At 41.6% G+C, this 13,330-nt stretch overlaps 2 protein-coding genes across 2 annotated transcripts; both read left to right on the forward strand.

The window, feature by feature from the left end:
* Positions 1 to 2,412: 2,412 nt before the first annotated feature.
* On the forward strand, positions 2,413 to 3,601 carry LOC306942463 (pancreatic secretory granule membrane major glycoprotein GP2). Its single transcript, XM_079528362.1, has 3 exons — positions 2,413 to 2,533; positions 2,911 to 3,025; positions 3,331 to 3,601. The coding sequence occupies exons 1-3, from the start codon at positions 2,429 to 2,431 to the stop codon at positions 3,504 to 3,506; spliced, it is 396 nt and encodes a 131-aa protein (XP_079384488.1). The 5' UTR covers positions 2,413 to 2,428; the 3' UTR covers positions 3,507 to 3,601.
* A 642-nt stretch (positions 3,602 to 4,243) lies between these two features.
* On the forward strand, positions 4,244 to 11,241 carry fbxo30a (F-box protein 30a). Its single transcript, XM_079528353.1, has 3 exons — positions 4,244 to 4,511; positions 5,445 to 7,515; positions 7,730 to 11,241. Exons 2-3 carry the CDS (start codon positions 5,500 to 5,502, stop codon positions 7,931 to 7,933), a joined length of 2,220 nt encoding a protein of 739 aa, XP_079384479.1. The 5' UTR covers positions 4,244 to 4,511; positions 5,445 to 5,499; the 3' UTR covers positions 7,934 to 11,241.
* The last annotated feature ends 2,089 nt before the right edge of the window (positions 11,242 to 13,330 follow it).

Below are 13,330 nucleotides of genomic sequence, written 5' to 3' on the forward strand. Positions count from 1 at the left end.
CTTATAACTGTATGCGGGAATGTAAGACTAGAGTGCAACAAATTATACAGGAATTTCAAGTAGACTTGAGATCTACTAACTATTATACTAAGCTACTAACCATATGTTCAGTTATGGCGTTAATATTTTCTCCTAATAACAAACTTATGCCGTAAATTTAAGTAAATCATACTTTACTAAAAAAGCACACCCTAACATTTCTTGCACAAATGTTGTTAATGTTAGAATTAATGATGGTTTATGAATATTACTATTAGTGTTATTAAGAATAATAATATCAGTAGAATACAATTTACATGTTCAATGGATGAAATGCATGTATTACAATTATCCTATGAACCACTTATGCCCTATATACTTCATTGTACAACACATAGTAAAAATAGCTCACAAAGTGTTGCTTTGCGGAATCTTTGGAATTCTTTTCACATTTTTTAAATTACCGGTATTTTGAAAGGTTTGACCTGTTTTCCCAAAAAGAAAACATTTTATCTTTTTGAGTGGTGTAAACCACTCCTACAACTGGCTTTGTTATTGAGTGGTGTAAACCACTCCTACAACTAGCTTTGTTAGTTTACGTGTCTGTTCGTACCAAAAAATTAACATGGTTGCTATGGTCACCCAGTTCACACGGGTGTGATTTCATTACGTCAGACATTACGTCAGACCACAGTTGATCAGTCTATATAAGACCTTACACCACTCAGTTCACACGGGTGTGATTTTTTAACCCATTGCTAGTTATTTCTGGACTAGGTTAGGCATGTTTCTGCTAGTCTATGTTAAGCAATATGTGGTGTTGTAAGAGGTTCCAGGCGCAGCTGGAAACTCTGTAGTCATGACCAGACAGTAATTTGAGTTCGACGTTGTTATCAATCAGAGACTTATTGGTCTCGTGCTCAATGCTGCTCATGCTCTTTGAACAGGCCCTTCCTTCCAAAACAGATCTTAGCACAGCCTCTGTGTTTCTTCACATCACTCTTGCTTCCCTACCCCCCCCAGAAAATATTTTAAGCTTGTTATGATCCCAAATGTGCCACTGGAGATACCAAGAACCCCATCCCCCCCATGCAACTGTTGTTTACGGGTTGTGAAATGGTGTTGTTGACCCACGCCACTATGGAAAAATATTTACCTTGTGTGACTTGAATGACCGTCAGTTTTGCCTTATGGATGATTGCATCAGATATATTCCTGACTCCCTGGCTGTCTCTGTGACTTTAGATACCGGCACATTTGATGCTGCGTATGGAAAGATGTTGGGCGACGCCAACCAGTGACCCATACAGCAACATCCAGTACACCTTCATCAGGGACAGGTCTGTCCTAAGACAGCTTGAATAAATCCAGCTGTATTCATCTTTACCCTTTCTTTTCTTTTTCTGTTTCTTCTTTTTGTTTTGCTTTATTAGGAGCTGAATTCAGAAGTCATGCCATAAACACCTTCTTTCAAATTGAAACGTTTTTATTGCATTCTCACAAGAAAACTGGAAAGCCATCAGTGTCGATCCTTTTATCTCTGGTATCACAGTGTTGACTCTTGACCATACAAGTGTTACAAGTTACACTAGCCTATACTTGAAATACTTGAAAGATGTCTGTGCTTGTATCACATGCTCTGGCTTCCTGTTCAGTCAAAATACTTGCAAGCTGGCACTATAATGCTTGATTTACATGCAGCATACCAAAAATTGCAGATATACAGTACAAGCCATAATGTGTTGTGCTGGGGCACATTGTGAGCTTGTACAGTAGATTGGCTATTTTCGATGTGCAACACCAGCATACAACTTAATAAAAATAACTGTTTACTCAGCCTAGGAGTTCACTGTTGAAATCCAAAATAAGATAATTAGTTGCTTAGAGAGCAGCCCAGACAACAACTCTTTGGGCCAGGTCATATGACCCCACCCCCTCCCTGTTTGAGGCCATATGCGTTTCTGTTCAACAGCTGTGCATGCCCTTGACAACCAGGCAGTATATTGTACTGTTAACAACAGCAAGGCAATGAAATGCACAAGGATTTCACAATGCCATGCAATGGGGGTGATCCTCAAAGCGATTTGTCTTATGCTGTCTCTATTGCACTTAAAATAGTGTTTACATTGGTTTGTTAGCTTTGCAGTTAATCAGAATGAATGGATGCAATGCTTATAATGAAAATACAACATTACCCTTTCAATTTGCACCATTTCAATATGACAATCTGTGTCCTCATGACATTCTGTCTCCTGTACTGCCAGGCCTTTCTGACTGATTTCTGTCTGTCTGTCTGTCTGTCTGGTCTCTCGCTCTCTCTCTCTCTCTCTCTCTCGCTCTCTCTCTCTCTCTCTCTCTCTCTCTCTCTCTCTCTCTCTCTCTCAGCTGCCCAGTGATATCAAGTGAACAGACACTGACAGTGTTGAAGAACGGCCAGGGTCCGGAGGCCATGTTCAGGATACAAATGTTCAAGTTTGTGGGTAGCTCTTATACTGATGTCTTCCTCCACTGCAATGTCCAAATCTGCCACAATACACCAGGATTCTGCCATCCTGTGAGTTGAGTTCATGTTGTGCCCATTCCTCAGACAGGTAGTGAGTTGAGTTCATGTTGTGCCCATTCCTCAGACAGGTAGTCAGAGGCCAGTTCAGACAAGTTAGCCTATATATACAGCTGATGTCTTAAAATAGACCAAGGAGTCGAGAATTGTTTTCCAGCTGTATCCTAGTGTGGCACCCGACCTAAGTTGACTTAAGTTGATTCTAAGCCCAAATGGACAATGTTTCTTCTCGTTCTTGATGAATAAACAAAAGTCTGACACCATTTGACAATGAGGCTGTGTTGATGACTTGAAACGTGACAATGAGGCTGTTGATGCCCCTGTGTTTCTGTCACTCATATGCCTGACAAAACAACTCTTTCCCACAACAGAACTGCTCTGGTGAAGATCCCTTGGGGAGGACACGGAGAGACATCCCTTTGTCCCATACAGTGTCTTATGGACCTATCAGACGGGTTATGTCACAAATGGACCAACCCGGTCTGAGTATGTTTCCAACAATGGCAGTGTGGCTTGTCTTTCTTCTCTTTAATTTGGACAGGCTGATCATGAACATTTTGCACTTTTATGTAATTTACTATGAAACAATACAATTTATATGACTTTCGTTTAATTTAGGTTATTTCAAAGATGGTATTTTATTTGATTGTAAACCTGTGATCCTCACTAATCTGATCTTTTTAGATTAATATATTTGTTTGGTACTTTCACAGCTTCTAAATGTGATTCAACATAATATACTTTTAATTTATGTGAAGAATGTGCTACAATTAACTCCCTTTTCTTGGCAGATGCTGGAGGTGTGCCCCCTGTGGAGACCTTTGTTCTCGGAGGGCTTCTGGTTGTCCTGCTGCTGGTCACAGGGGTGTTTGGGAGGTTATGGCTTCGCTCCAGACGCTCCTACCCTGCACAAGAAGCACAGCTCACCCTGTCTAACATTCACCACATCTCAGAGGTGGCCTCGTGAACTAGTAGCCCCATTGAACTGGACAGATGACCAAACACACATAATGTACTGACACACTGTTCCTCTGCCTCCCTCTCTTTACCTCCCCCCATCACACGCACACACATACACACCACACACACACAAACATACACACACAGCGGTGGCCGAACGGTTTGCGGAGCGGTCTTGTTATCGGAAGGTCGCCAGTTCGAATCCCCGGACCGGCACATTAAAATTACCACCGCTGAAGTGCCCTTGAGCAAGGCATTGAACCCCTACCATGAAATGTTCTATGAGCAGGGTCTGGCTGTAAACAAGCATCTCCAGCTTGGTCCATTCACCCTGGGTAAACAAAGAACTTTGCTTTTTGCTTTGCTTTTACACACACACACACACACACACACACACACACACACATTATCGAGGGTGTAAAATAAATGAAACCTCAGCATGGAAATACTTGAAGGATTTTGTAAAAGTAGATGTGCTTATGAAAATCTTGAAAACTTTTTCTTTTCTCTCTCTGTCAAAATCTATTTTCATGTTTTGTAAGAAAACAACAAAACTTAATAAAGATCTTTGCTCAGTTTGCTGTCCCTGAGTTTGGTCATTTGTAAAAGACACCTGCTTTTTAAATGCTCTACTCCCTGCATTTTCAATAAATTGCATGTAGTGATGATGACATATGAAATATACTTAGGGTATTCCCCAGACTTGTCTATTTACGGTTCGCTCATAGGTCCCATGTCGCCAGGCCAAATGTTACTGGTCTCTTGCCTGCTGACGTAGTACTCTAGTGCCCCACACTTGTAGCAAGCAAGAAGCAACACACAAACGGCCGAACAGTAAAGGTCTAACTTAGCCAGCGATAGCCGCTAGTAGCCTCTGCATAAAATAAGACTTGAACACATTATCACCGCAGATCATCGTCTTTACAGCTAAATATTTTACATTATAGTTGAGGAGTAAATTGGCACAACGTGAAGACAAAAGCAAAGCGCGTAGGAGCGCGGCTTTATTCGGGTAAGCACATTTCTAGAAGCTACCGGGGAGAACTTAGCCAAGGTAGCTGCTATCCAGCGTTAGCCTGCTGGCCATGTTGATGTTGTGCTTTGTGTAACAAAAGTTTTTTTGCAACATCAGGCAGGCTTATTTAGTAACGCAACTGGACTGTAAAGTAATTTGTAGATATTAAACCTAACACGTTACATCACTAAGTCATAGAAGTGTTGTAGATCGACAGAAGCGCTGGCTTGTGTTTTTGTTTATAGCAGTTACTTTGCCAGCCAACCTTGCGTAATTAGCTGCTAGAGTGTTGGCAGTGACTTGGAACAATGGCTGTGTTGTGTGTACTCACTGTGGTGTGTTGTGACTTGCAAGTTGCAACACCGTTGTGGGTTTTTAACTTTTTAAAGTTAATACCTTGTCGTCATACTAATCAGACATAAGCGTTTAGTACCTTTTAGCTTAGTACAAAAGAAAAAAAAACTCTTCTCCCCTTGCTTTTGTCGTGACCATTATAGTTTGCATACATAGCTTGTTCACATTCTTTAGGTTTTGTTGTCACCAAACGCCATGAATGGAGTCAATGGGCAGCTCCTGCTCTGAGCCAAAGGTGAGGGGTCAAGTGTACCCTGAGGTCTTTGGGGAATTGTTGTGACCATGTAACTCAAGAGGGGTCTTGTGAAATGTCATGGGACATTTAAGTTTTGGTAAACAGATACTGTCAGAGAAAAGTTCAGGAGCTACATTACAGAATGATTTGTCTTCACGTGTGGTAAGGCAGTTGTGTCCATAGGATAATGTGATTGTAACAGGCACATGCATGGCTTATTCCATCACTGTCTGTCAGTGTGTCTGCTGCTTTGACTTACAGCATGAATATGTATGGTTGACAAAGTCTCTACTAGTGTAATTTCAGAAACTTTGTGAAACAAGTGTTTTGTTTTGTTTCAGGGTTGACAACCTCACCCCTTCCTATAAAGGCACCTCTTTGCTTTGGAGCAACCACATGACAATGGAAGACCTGCACACTCACTGCCTCAAGTGCATCAATAGAAGATGCATGGTCAGACCAGAGTTGGGTGTTTCCTGTGACCTCATCGGCTGCCACCTTGTTTGTGGGGCTGTTTTCCATGCATGCAAAATAGAGGAACATCGTCTGCTGTGTCCTTATGAACGGGTGCCTTGCCTAAACACTGGTTTTGGGTGCCCGTTCACCATCGCTCGCATCAAGATGGCAGAGCACCTTCACACATGCCCAGCGAGCGTGGTGTGTTGTACAATGGAGTGGAACCGCTGGCCTGTGAGCTATGCCGACCGCAAGTCCTACGAGAACTTGAGCAAAGACTTTGATGAGGTGGAGCAGCTTGATATGGCATTGGCCTTGCAGGACCAGAGGATGCTACTAGAATCCCTGAAAGTGATAACAAATGTGTCTAAGAACGGTGAGAAGAAAGTTGGTGAAAGTGACAAAATGTCTGTAGCGTCAAGTATAGCATCAGAAGCGATACTGGGGAATGGAACAGTGGACATGGAAGAGGAACCCTATAATGAGCTGTACAAGGCATCGGTAGAGACGAGTAGAAGCCTGGTCGCTGCCTTAGACATCCTCACCAGTTCCAGGGATGTTGATGCAATCATTGGAAACTTGAATGGCGAAAAGACTGATAAGAATGGGGTGCTTCACAATGGAGAAAATGGGCACAGTGATTACGCTGTTGAGGATTTGAAAAACGTAGACATGAAGGAAAGTGACTCTGATTCAGACTGTGAGCTTGGAGCTGTAGGCGGGGTGGATTGTGTGGTTGGGGAAGAAAATGACATTGGTTGGGTAGAAGAGACTGATTTTGTTGAGTTGTATGTTGAAGAGCCGGATGACAACGAGTCAATCGATGACAATGACTCAATTGATGACAACTCCTATGTCAGGCCAGAGGTGCCTTATCATTCCATGCCTGCAGTGGCACCGGAGCCGCAAGGGCCCCAACCAGCGCCACTTCCACCTCAGATGCCGTTCTTGTTGCCTGATCTTCACGTACGAAACAATCGGTTTCAACACCTGCCTATTGAATACAGGTGCTTGGAACGTAAGCTGCATAATGTTGAGGTGCTAAGAGGAATGGGTGTGTTTACATTCAATGGCAGACGAGCACTGCTGTCTGATGGTTACCTGTTTCGGGCAAAGATGGAGGACAAGTCAGTAGACACTTCTGATTTGGAGGTTGCAGACGACCCAATGGGGCTCCACGGCATTGATCTTATCACTGCCGCCTTGCTGTTTTGCCTGGGGGACTCTCCGGGCGGCCGAGGAATCTCAGACAGCAGGTTTGTAGATGGCTACCACATTGACTTTGGTACACAGACATTCTCTTTTCCCTCTGCCATTCTCGCAACCAACACCATGGTTGGAGACATCGCTTCAGCCTCTGCCTGCGATCATGCCAGCCCGCAGCTTTCCAACCCGAGCCCCTTCCACACGCTCAGGTTGGATCTGGTCCTTGAGTGTGTGGCCCGATACCAAACCAAGCAGCGTTCCATGTTCACCTTTGTGTGTGGCCAGCTGTTCCGGCGGGATGAGTTCTCCTCTCATTTCAAAAATGTCCATGGGGATATCCACGCTGGGCTGAATGGCTGGATGGAGCACCGCTGCCCCCTGGCTTACTACGGCTGCACCTACTCACAAAGACGATTCTGCCCATCTGTGCAGGGTTCAAGAATCATCCACGACAGGCACCTTGGTTCGTTCGGAGTGCAGCCCAATATGCCCTTGAAAAATGGGGACAGTTTCCCAAGAAACACCTGCCGCTTTGGCTCCCAGTGTGACCACCTCACCAGTCTTCCGTTTGAGTTGTTGCAGCATGTAGCAAGTTTCCTGGATGGCTTTAGTCTGTGCCAACTGTCTAGAGTGTCCCGAACCATGAGAGACGTGTGTGGCAGCTTATTGCAGATGCGTGGCATGGTGGTCCTGCTCTGGGAGAAGAAACGATGCGCTGATGGATCAAATTCTTGGCAGATAAAAGACAAGGTTAGTAATTTAGTACATTTTGTCATAGTTAATTTCTTTCCAGGCAGTTTACCAGGCATTTTGCAAAGGGTTGATTTGTTCATTTGGATTCACAATTCTCCATTTTGACTGACGCACCATTGTGTAGACATACATGTCTGTTCCAAGAAATGTAATGTGTGTTTAAATAGTGCAAGAGAGAAGTAATACATTTATTCTCCTGTTTGCCAATCAGGTGTGGCGATTCAGCACAGCCTTTGGTACAGTGAACGAGTGGAAATTTGCCAACATTGCAAGCATGGCTGACCACCTCAAGAAGTGCAAGTTCAACACAATCTCACGTCGGGAGGAGGCGATCCCTTTGCCTTGCATGTGTTTCACGAGAGAGCTCACTAAAGAGGGAAGATGTTTACGCTCAGTCCTCAAGCCAGTAGCTTGAGCAGATGCAGATTTTTTTTAACTATCTTAATGCACCCATAACTCCAAATACTATTATTTTACTCCACTGTTTACAAATAATACAAATTTACAGCTTCACAATTCATGTACGAGTTTTATTGGAGTGAAGAAGATATCATTTCAAATATGTCATTATGGAAATTACATATTACTGTGTTTGGAAGCCCTGCAGGACAAGACGGTGCAGTTCAGCACTGTAAAGAGCCAATTCAAGTCTAAGCCTGCAATTTTCCACTCAAAGAGAGCACTTGATTAGATTCAATGCTGCCTCTGTGATTTGCTAAACTAATACCAATATACTGAAGATTTTAATTTTGCATATGCCAGTGATGTGTATATAATAAGATATTTCAATGTAGAATTTTTATTTTTATATTAAGAAGTTATTAGTATTGAGCTGTGTTGGCAATGAGAGTAGAGCCTTAACGTATGAACACACTTGAGTTCTAGTCATGAGGGGGTTCTGAATATCTCGGTGAGATTTCTAAACGGCTTCCTGCTGGAACAAATACTGCTATCTTATCTTGCACGGTTTTATATCTTATCCTGACACCTAGAGTGTAACCAGCGTTACTTTGCTCATAGTTCTCACTAATAATTCATTTTTAGATACTGACCAGACATCAAATGTGTGTTTTGTGTAATCAGTGTGATTTAGCTGATGGATCTTCTTCCTTAAAGGGTTAGTTCAGAATTTTAGACTTAAAACTGTAGAAAATACTTGCCATTAATATTGTTGTTGCAAAGGTATTAATTGATTGCCTGAGTTGTGATGTGAGGTCTGGTTTTGGTGAATATTAAGTAGTTAAGGTCATTTGGCACTGGGGGCCATGCATTAAAAATAAGTCAATCCACAAAACTAGAGTCAATTGTATTGGTGACCTATTTCTACCATACACAGCAACTTTTGTTGAACTTTGACTCCTCTGTCAAATGGAACTATGGTTTTGTGGTGCTGCTGGCGTAGTGATACTGGACGCAAAGAATAGTTCCATGTGACGGGTCAAAGTTGCTCTATATGGTAGAAATGGGTCAACAATACAATTGATGCTAGTTTTGTGGATTCATCTATTTTTAATGCGTGGTCCCCAGACCCCCACCAAATGACTGGAACTACTTAACACATTAACTGCTAAATCAGTGCTAAACAGGCAGATTAACCTCTTTCTAGTTTTTTTTATTAATTACTTCCCATCAAAAATCCTTAAGGCTCATACATAGTCTGGATTTTCAGTGGTGAGGTGACCACCGAACTACACAACATGACGTCACAAGCCGCGGTGAAGAGCAAACCACCGCCCCAGCCCTTCTCTCTGTTTTTACTCACCACCGCTCAACGTTATTTCAGCTCCGGTGGTCAGCTCACCACAGGAGCGGTGGTCACCTCACCACCGAAAACCCAGACTATGAATAGGCCTTTAGCAGGAATAATTGCTATATTCACCAAAACCAGACCATTAATATTAATGGCAGGTATTTCCTACAGCTTTTAAGTCCAAAAATCTGAACTAACTAACTTTAACTATGTTCTAATCTAAATTCTGGCAAATGTGCTGGCACATTGGACAGGATGAGAATGAGATATCTCCCCATCCATTAGCCAAATGCTGGTAAATTTTGGCTGTGGTTGTTGTGAGTTTGCCTACTCGACCTACCACTTTGGCAGCTAACCAGCCATTATTATTATTAGTTTGTTTTTTATTTGGCAAAATAGCTAAAGTGCCAGATGAAGTTTGCCACCGTTGCTGGTGGGGAAAAACATTTGTTTCCTGCCCTAATGTAATATTTCATAAAATCCTGCAGGCCAGGTGTGAAGAAATATAAGGGGCACAGTCTTCCTTCTGATAAGGATCATTCATTTTCTCTCATGGTCATTCTCTTGGCACAACATAACCAATGTGTACAAATGTTCTTGGTGTCTCAGGGTTGTAGTGTGAAACGGCATCACAAAGTGTTGGCCATTGGCCTGTGGCCTTAAGCTTGATTTATACTTTGTTGTACGACCGTGTATAAATTTAGCATTACAGAATCACTGAGAGCTACACAATGAAGACACCAGCTACTTGATTATCATGGAGACTAGGGACTGACTGGGAATCTGGGATACCACTCAGTATTATAGCCTAATTGTGTGTATTGCAGTGTTGGATTAACAATGATTTCCATGTCTGGAAGAGATGATGGCTATTCATCATAGTCCCAATTGTCTGAGTAATGGAGCTCACCTACCAACTAAACTGTTGAATGTGTTGTGAAAGTAAGCTGTCTTGGTCTCAGTCAACACTACGTTTAACAGTTAATGAAACCATTATTTGGTATGTTGAAAAAAACAAGGTCTAAGAAATGTACGTTTTTTTTTTCTTCTCCCCCTTATGTGAAGAATAGCTCTGCTATACTGTATGGAAAGTAAGTTAAAAATGGCACAGAAAAATAGCCAATAGTTAACGAGGAAACATTGTTTTATGTGTTCATATTTTGAAGGAGTTTGCTGTACAGCCTAAACACTTTGTTGTTAAAACCCAATTCTCATTTGTTTGCTTTATATTGTTTCGTTTTTTGTTTTACTGGTACTATTATTTGGATTGACATCATGCCTGTGTATGTAATATTGTCTAGGCTGTAGAATTTCAGATTTTTCTTTTGCACATGATGCTATGTACTGTAAGAAATGTAGTGAGGGGTGTTTTTGCTCAAGTAGCAGGGATTTTCTCCCTTTTATTGCATGTGAGTGAGAAATTGCATAGTTTTTATTTTTCTTCCCCCCTCAGCCTTAATTCACAGGGTTGGTACATGTTCATGTAGTTGTCCCATTAGCACATGTTCCGTTCATTATTCTCAATGTACACTGTCCTACAAAGGCAAGCATTTATGTTTTTGCCATTTTGAATGACAAATGTAAATTGTATGTATTGCACATGACAAAATGTATGCCAGTAAATGTTAATAGAAGGCATACTACCTACTAATGTACCAACAATATTTGACAGAAAAGGAGATCACTGCTCCTTCAGTTGCTGCTCTTTGGATTATTTGTTGGGGGGCAGTAAGGTTTTTTTTCCTGTTTTTTTTTTAAATTTACTTGAGATGAGATGTTAGTGTTTTTAATGTCAGCCGAATCAGGAAAGAGAATATCTGGGTGTGTTTGGGCTCACAGCAAATACATCAGTTAAAACAGTTAACGTTTTTCAGCTGTAAAACTGTTTATTTCATGGATTGTGTTTACAGGCTCCTCGAGTGTATCATACTTTCCTTGAGCATTAAAAGTTTTGTTTTTCTTTAAAAAAAAAAGTAATGACACGACACGACCTTGGTAGTGGTACTGCTGTCCAAAGTATTTTCATGAGACACGGCTCATCTGCTCAGTTATACGCAAAAGAGGTAGCCAACGTGTTCCTCTTTTTCCCACTAGATGGCGTCAAAGTGCCATAATACATTGTAAAATCTAAATCAAGTGCCTCAATAAAACAATGGTCAATTCAAACTAATAATACAAAACAATTATTGGACAAAAGTCTTCTCCTGTCTTGCAGCACTAACCAGTTGGCGGACCACAGACTGGTTTGTTATTATTCAATCAACTGTAGTAAAGGTTCTGAGGGGGTGGGACTAAAAAAGGAGGAAGAGTGAGAGAAGGCAAGCACACAGGTGAAAACAAGGGTTACACACTGATATAGCCTCACCCTGTCTCTGAATTTGGTGGCAACATTAAACAGAACATTGAACTTGTTATAATAAACAACACACATACCCTGTTGGAAACAAGGAGCTGGGCTTTCACTCAGTATTTATAAATTATACTATTACTATGACCAGCTGACATCAGTTACTAGCTGTGGCTAGTCAACAAACATGGAGGAGTAGCCATGGTTCACATGAGTGTGTGAGACACATTTCAACAAGTTGTTTCTGAGTGAGTATGGATGCTATCTGATAACTAATGGACATTTATAGTTGGAAGGATAGGACGTTTAATAGTGCTGTGGTGGTTTGGTTAGTGTGCTTCAGTTCAGGCAGGGCCATGCTACCAAAGCTGTTAATAATCTAAACAGAAGTAAAGCAATAAAACGAGCACTAATGTAAAGCCGTCAACATGTTTAGCCACTTATTACTTCAAGTTAGTTCTGCACACAAAGCCAAATTAAGCTTTGATTGGCTTTGTGCCATTTAACTAAGCAAGCATTGTCGGGGCATAAATGCCCTGACAATGCTTGCTCTTGTATTATCTAGTGTATCTTGTATTATCTAGTGTTATTCTTTACCATAGCCTACATCCTACTTAAATACTGATACTCATGATGACATGTAGGCCTACTTTGGTGCAGTGGTTCTCAAAGTGGGGTCCAGGGACCCCTAAGGGTCTTTGAGGGGGTCCCCAGCTTAAATACCGTAGTTAATATAGAATCAAAATCAGTTAACCACTGTGTATAATGTATATACTTCAACTACTGGTATTTGAAAATGGCATCTACAAGCTCACAATGTGTATGCGTTGCTATGTGTTGTGCTATAGTAGTTCTGCTATTTTCTAAAAAAAAATAATTTTTGAAACATTTTAACAACACAAATGTGTATGTCCCTGGCAGTAAATGTCTTCAAATGGGGGTCCGTCTGCAGCCAAATGCATTCATTTTGGGGGGTCTTTTTGGCATGGAAAGTTTGAGAACCACCGCTCAGTTGCATTTTTGTGGGTATAATGCATAGAGTATATGTATAATGTCATACACATCAATCAATCAGATTTTATTGTCACTTCCACAATAGCTTATACAGGGGAGCAAAATACCGTTCTCCACAACTCTTGATGCTTCACATTTTAAAAACAATAGATGCATTAAAAAAAACATAAATGCTGATGTATTCAAAGTGCAATATAGATAAAGTGCTATTCATCTCTCAGGATGTTGGTCTTGGGGGCAATATATGGTGAGCAGTGTCCTGATGGTTTGGGGGAAGAAACTGTTGGACAACCTGCTGGTGCTTCCTCCTAAGCTCTTGAATCTCCCAGATTGGCAGGAGTTCAAAAAGACAGAATGCACATATGATTAAGTTTAATTTGTTTTACTCTGGTATGTGGTATCCACTGGCAGTAGACCTACATGGTTAACTTGTGCTGTGGGAGGTACATTTAGCATGTATCTAATGTTATTCTGAATCATTTGTCAATTTTCTATAACCAAATTGAGCTGATGGGCTGAACTCCGCTGAAGGCGAAGCTCTGAAGTTGGCTGCCGTCCAAGCATCATCCAGGAAGGTGAAGATGGCTGAAAGGATGTGTGAGGAGGCAAAGGCTTGTGTCCTCCAGGCTGGAGGAGATCCCTGGTGTAGCTGGTCCTCGGTGAGAGTGAAGTACCAGATTCCTAGCCTTGTGTAGCCAGCC

This window comes from Electrona antarctica, assembly GCF_951216825.1.
Source record: "Electrona antarctica genome assembly, chromosome: 18".
NCBI lineage: Eukaryota > Metazoa > Chordata > Actinopteri > Myctophiformes > Myctophidae > Electrona > Electrona antarctica.

Bases quoted from the DNA above. Each gene is read 5' to 3' on its own strand.
- LOC306942463 (XM_079528362.1), top strand. From the start codon at position 2,429: ATGTTCAGGATACAAATGTTCAAGTTTGTGGGTAGCTCTTATACTGAT. The intron at 2,534-2,910 runs GTGAGTTGAGTT...TTCCCACAACAG, and splicing joins CACCAGGATTCTGCCATCCT to AACTGCTCTGGTGAAGATCC. The intron at 3,026-3,330 runs GTATGTTTCCAA...TTTTCTTGGCAG, and splicing joins AATGGACCAACCCGGTCTGA to ATGCTGGAGGTGTGCCCCCT.
- fbxo30a (XM_079528353.1), top strand. From the start codon at position 5,500: ATGACAATGGAAGACCTGCACACTCACTGCCTCAAGTGCATCAATAGA. The intron at 7,516-7,729 runs GTTAGTAATTTA...TTTGCCAATCAG, and splicing joins CTTGGCAGATAAAAGACAAG to GTGTGGCGATTCAGCACAGC.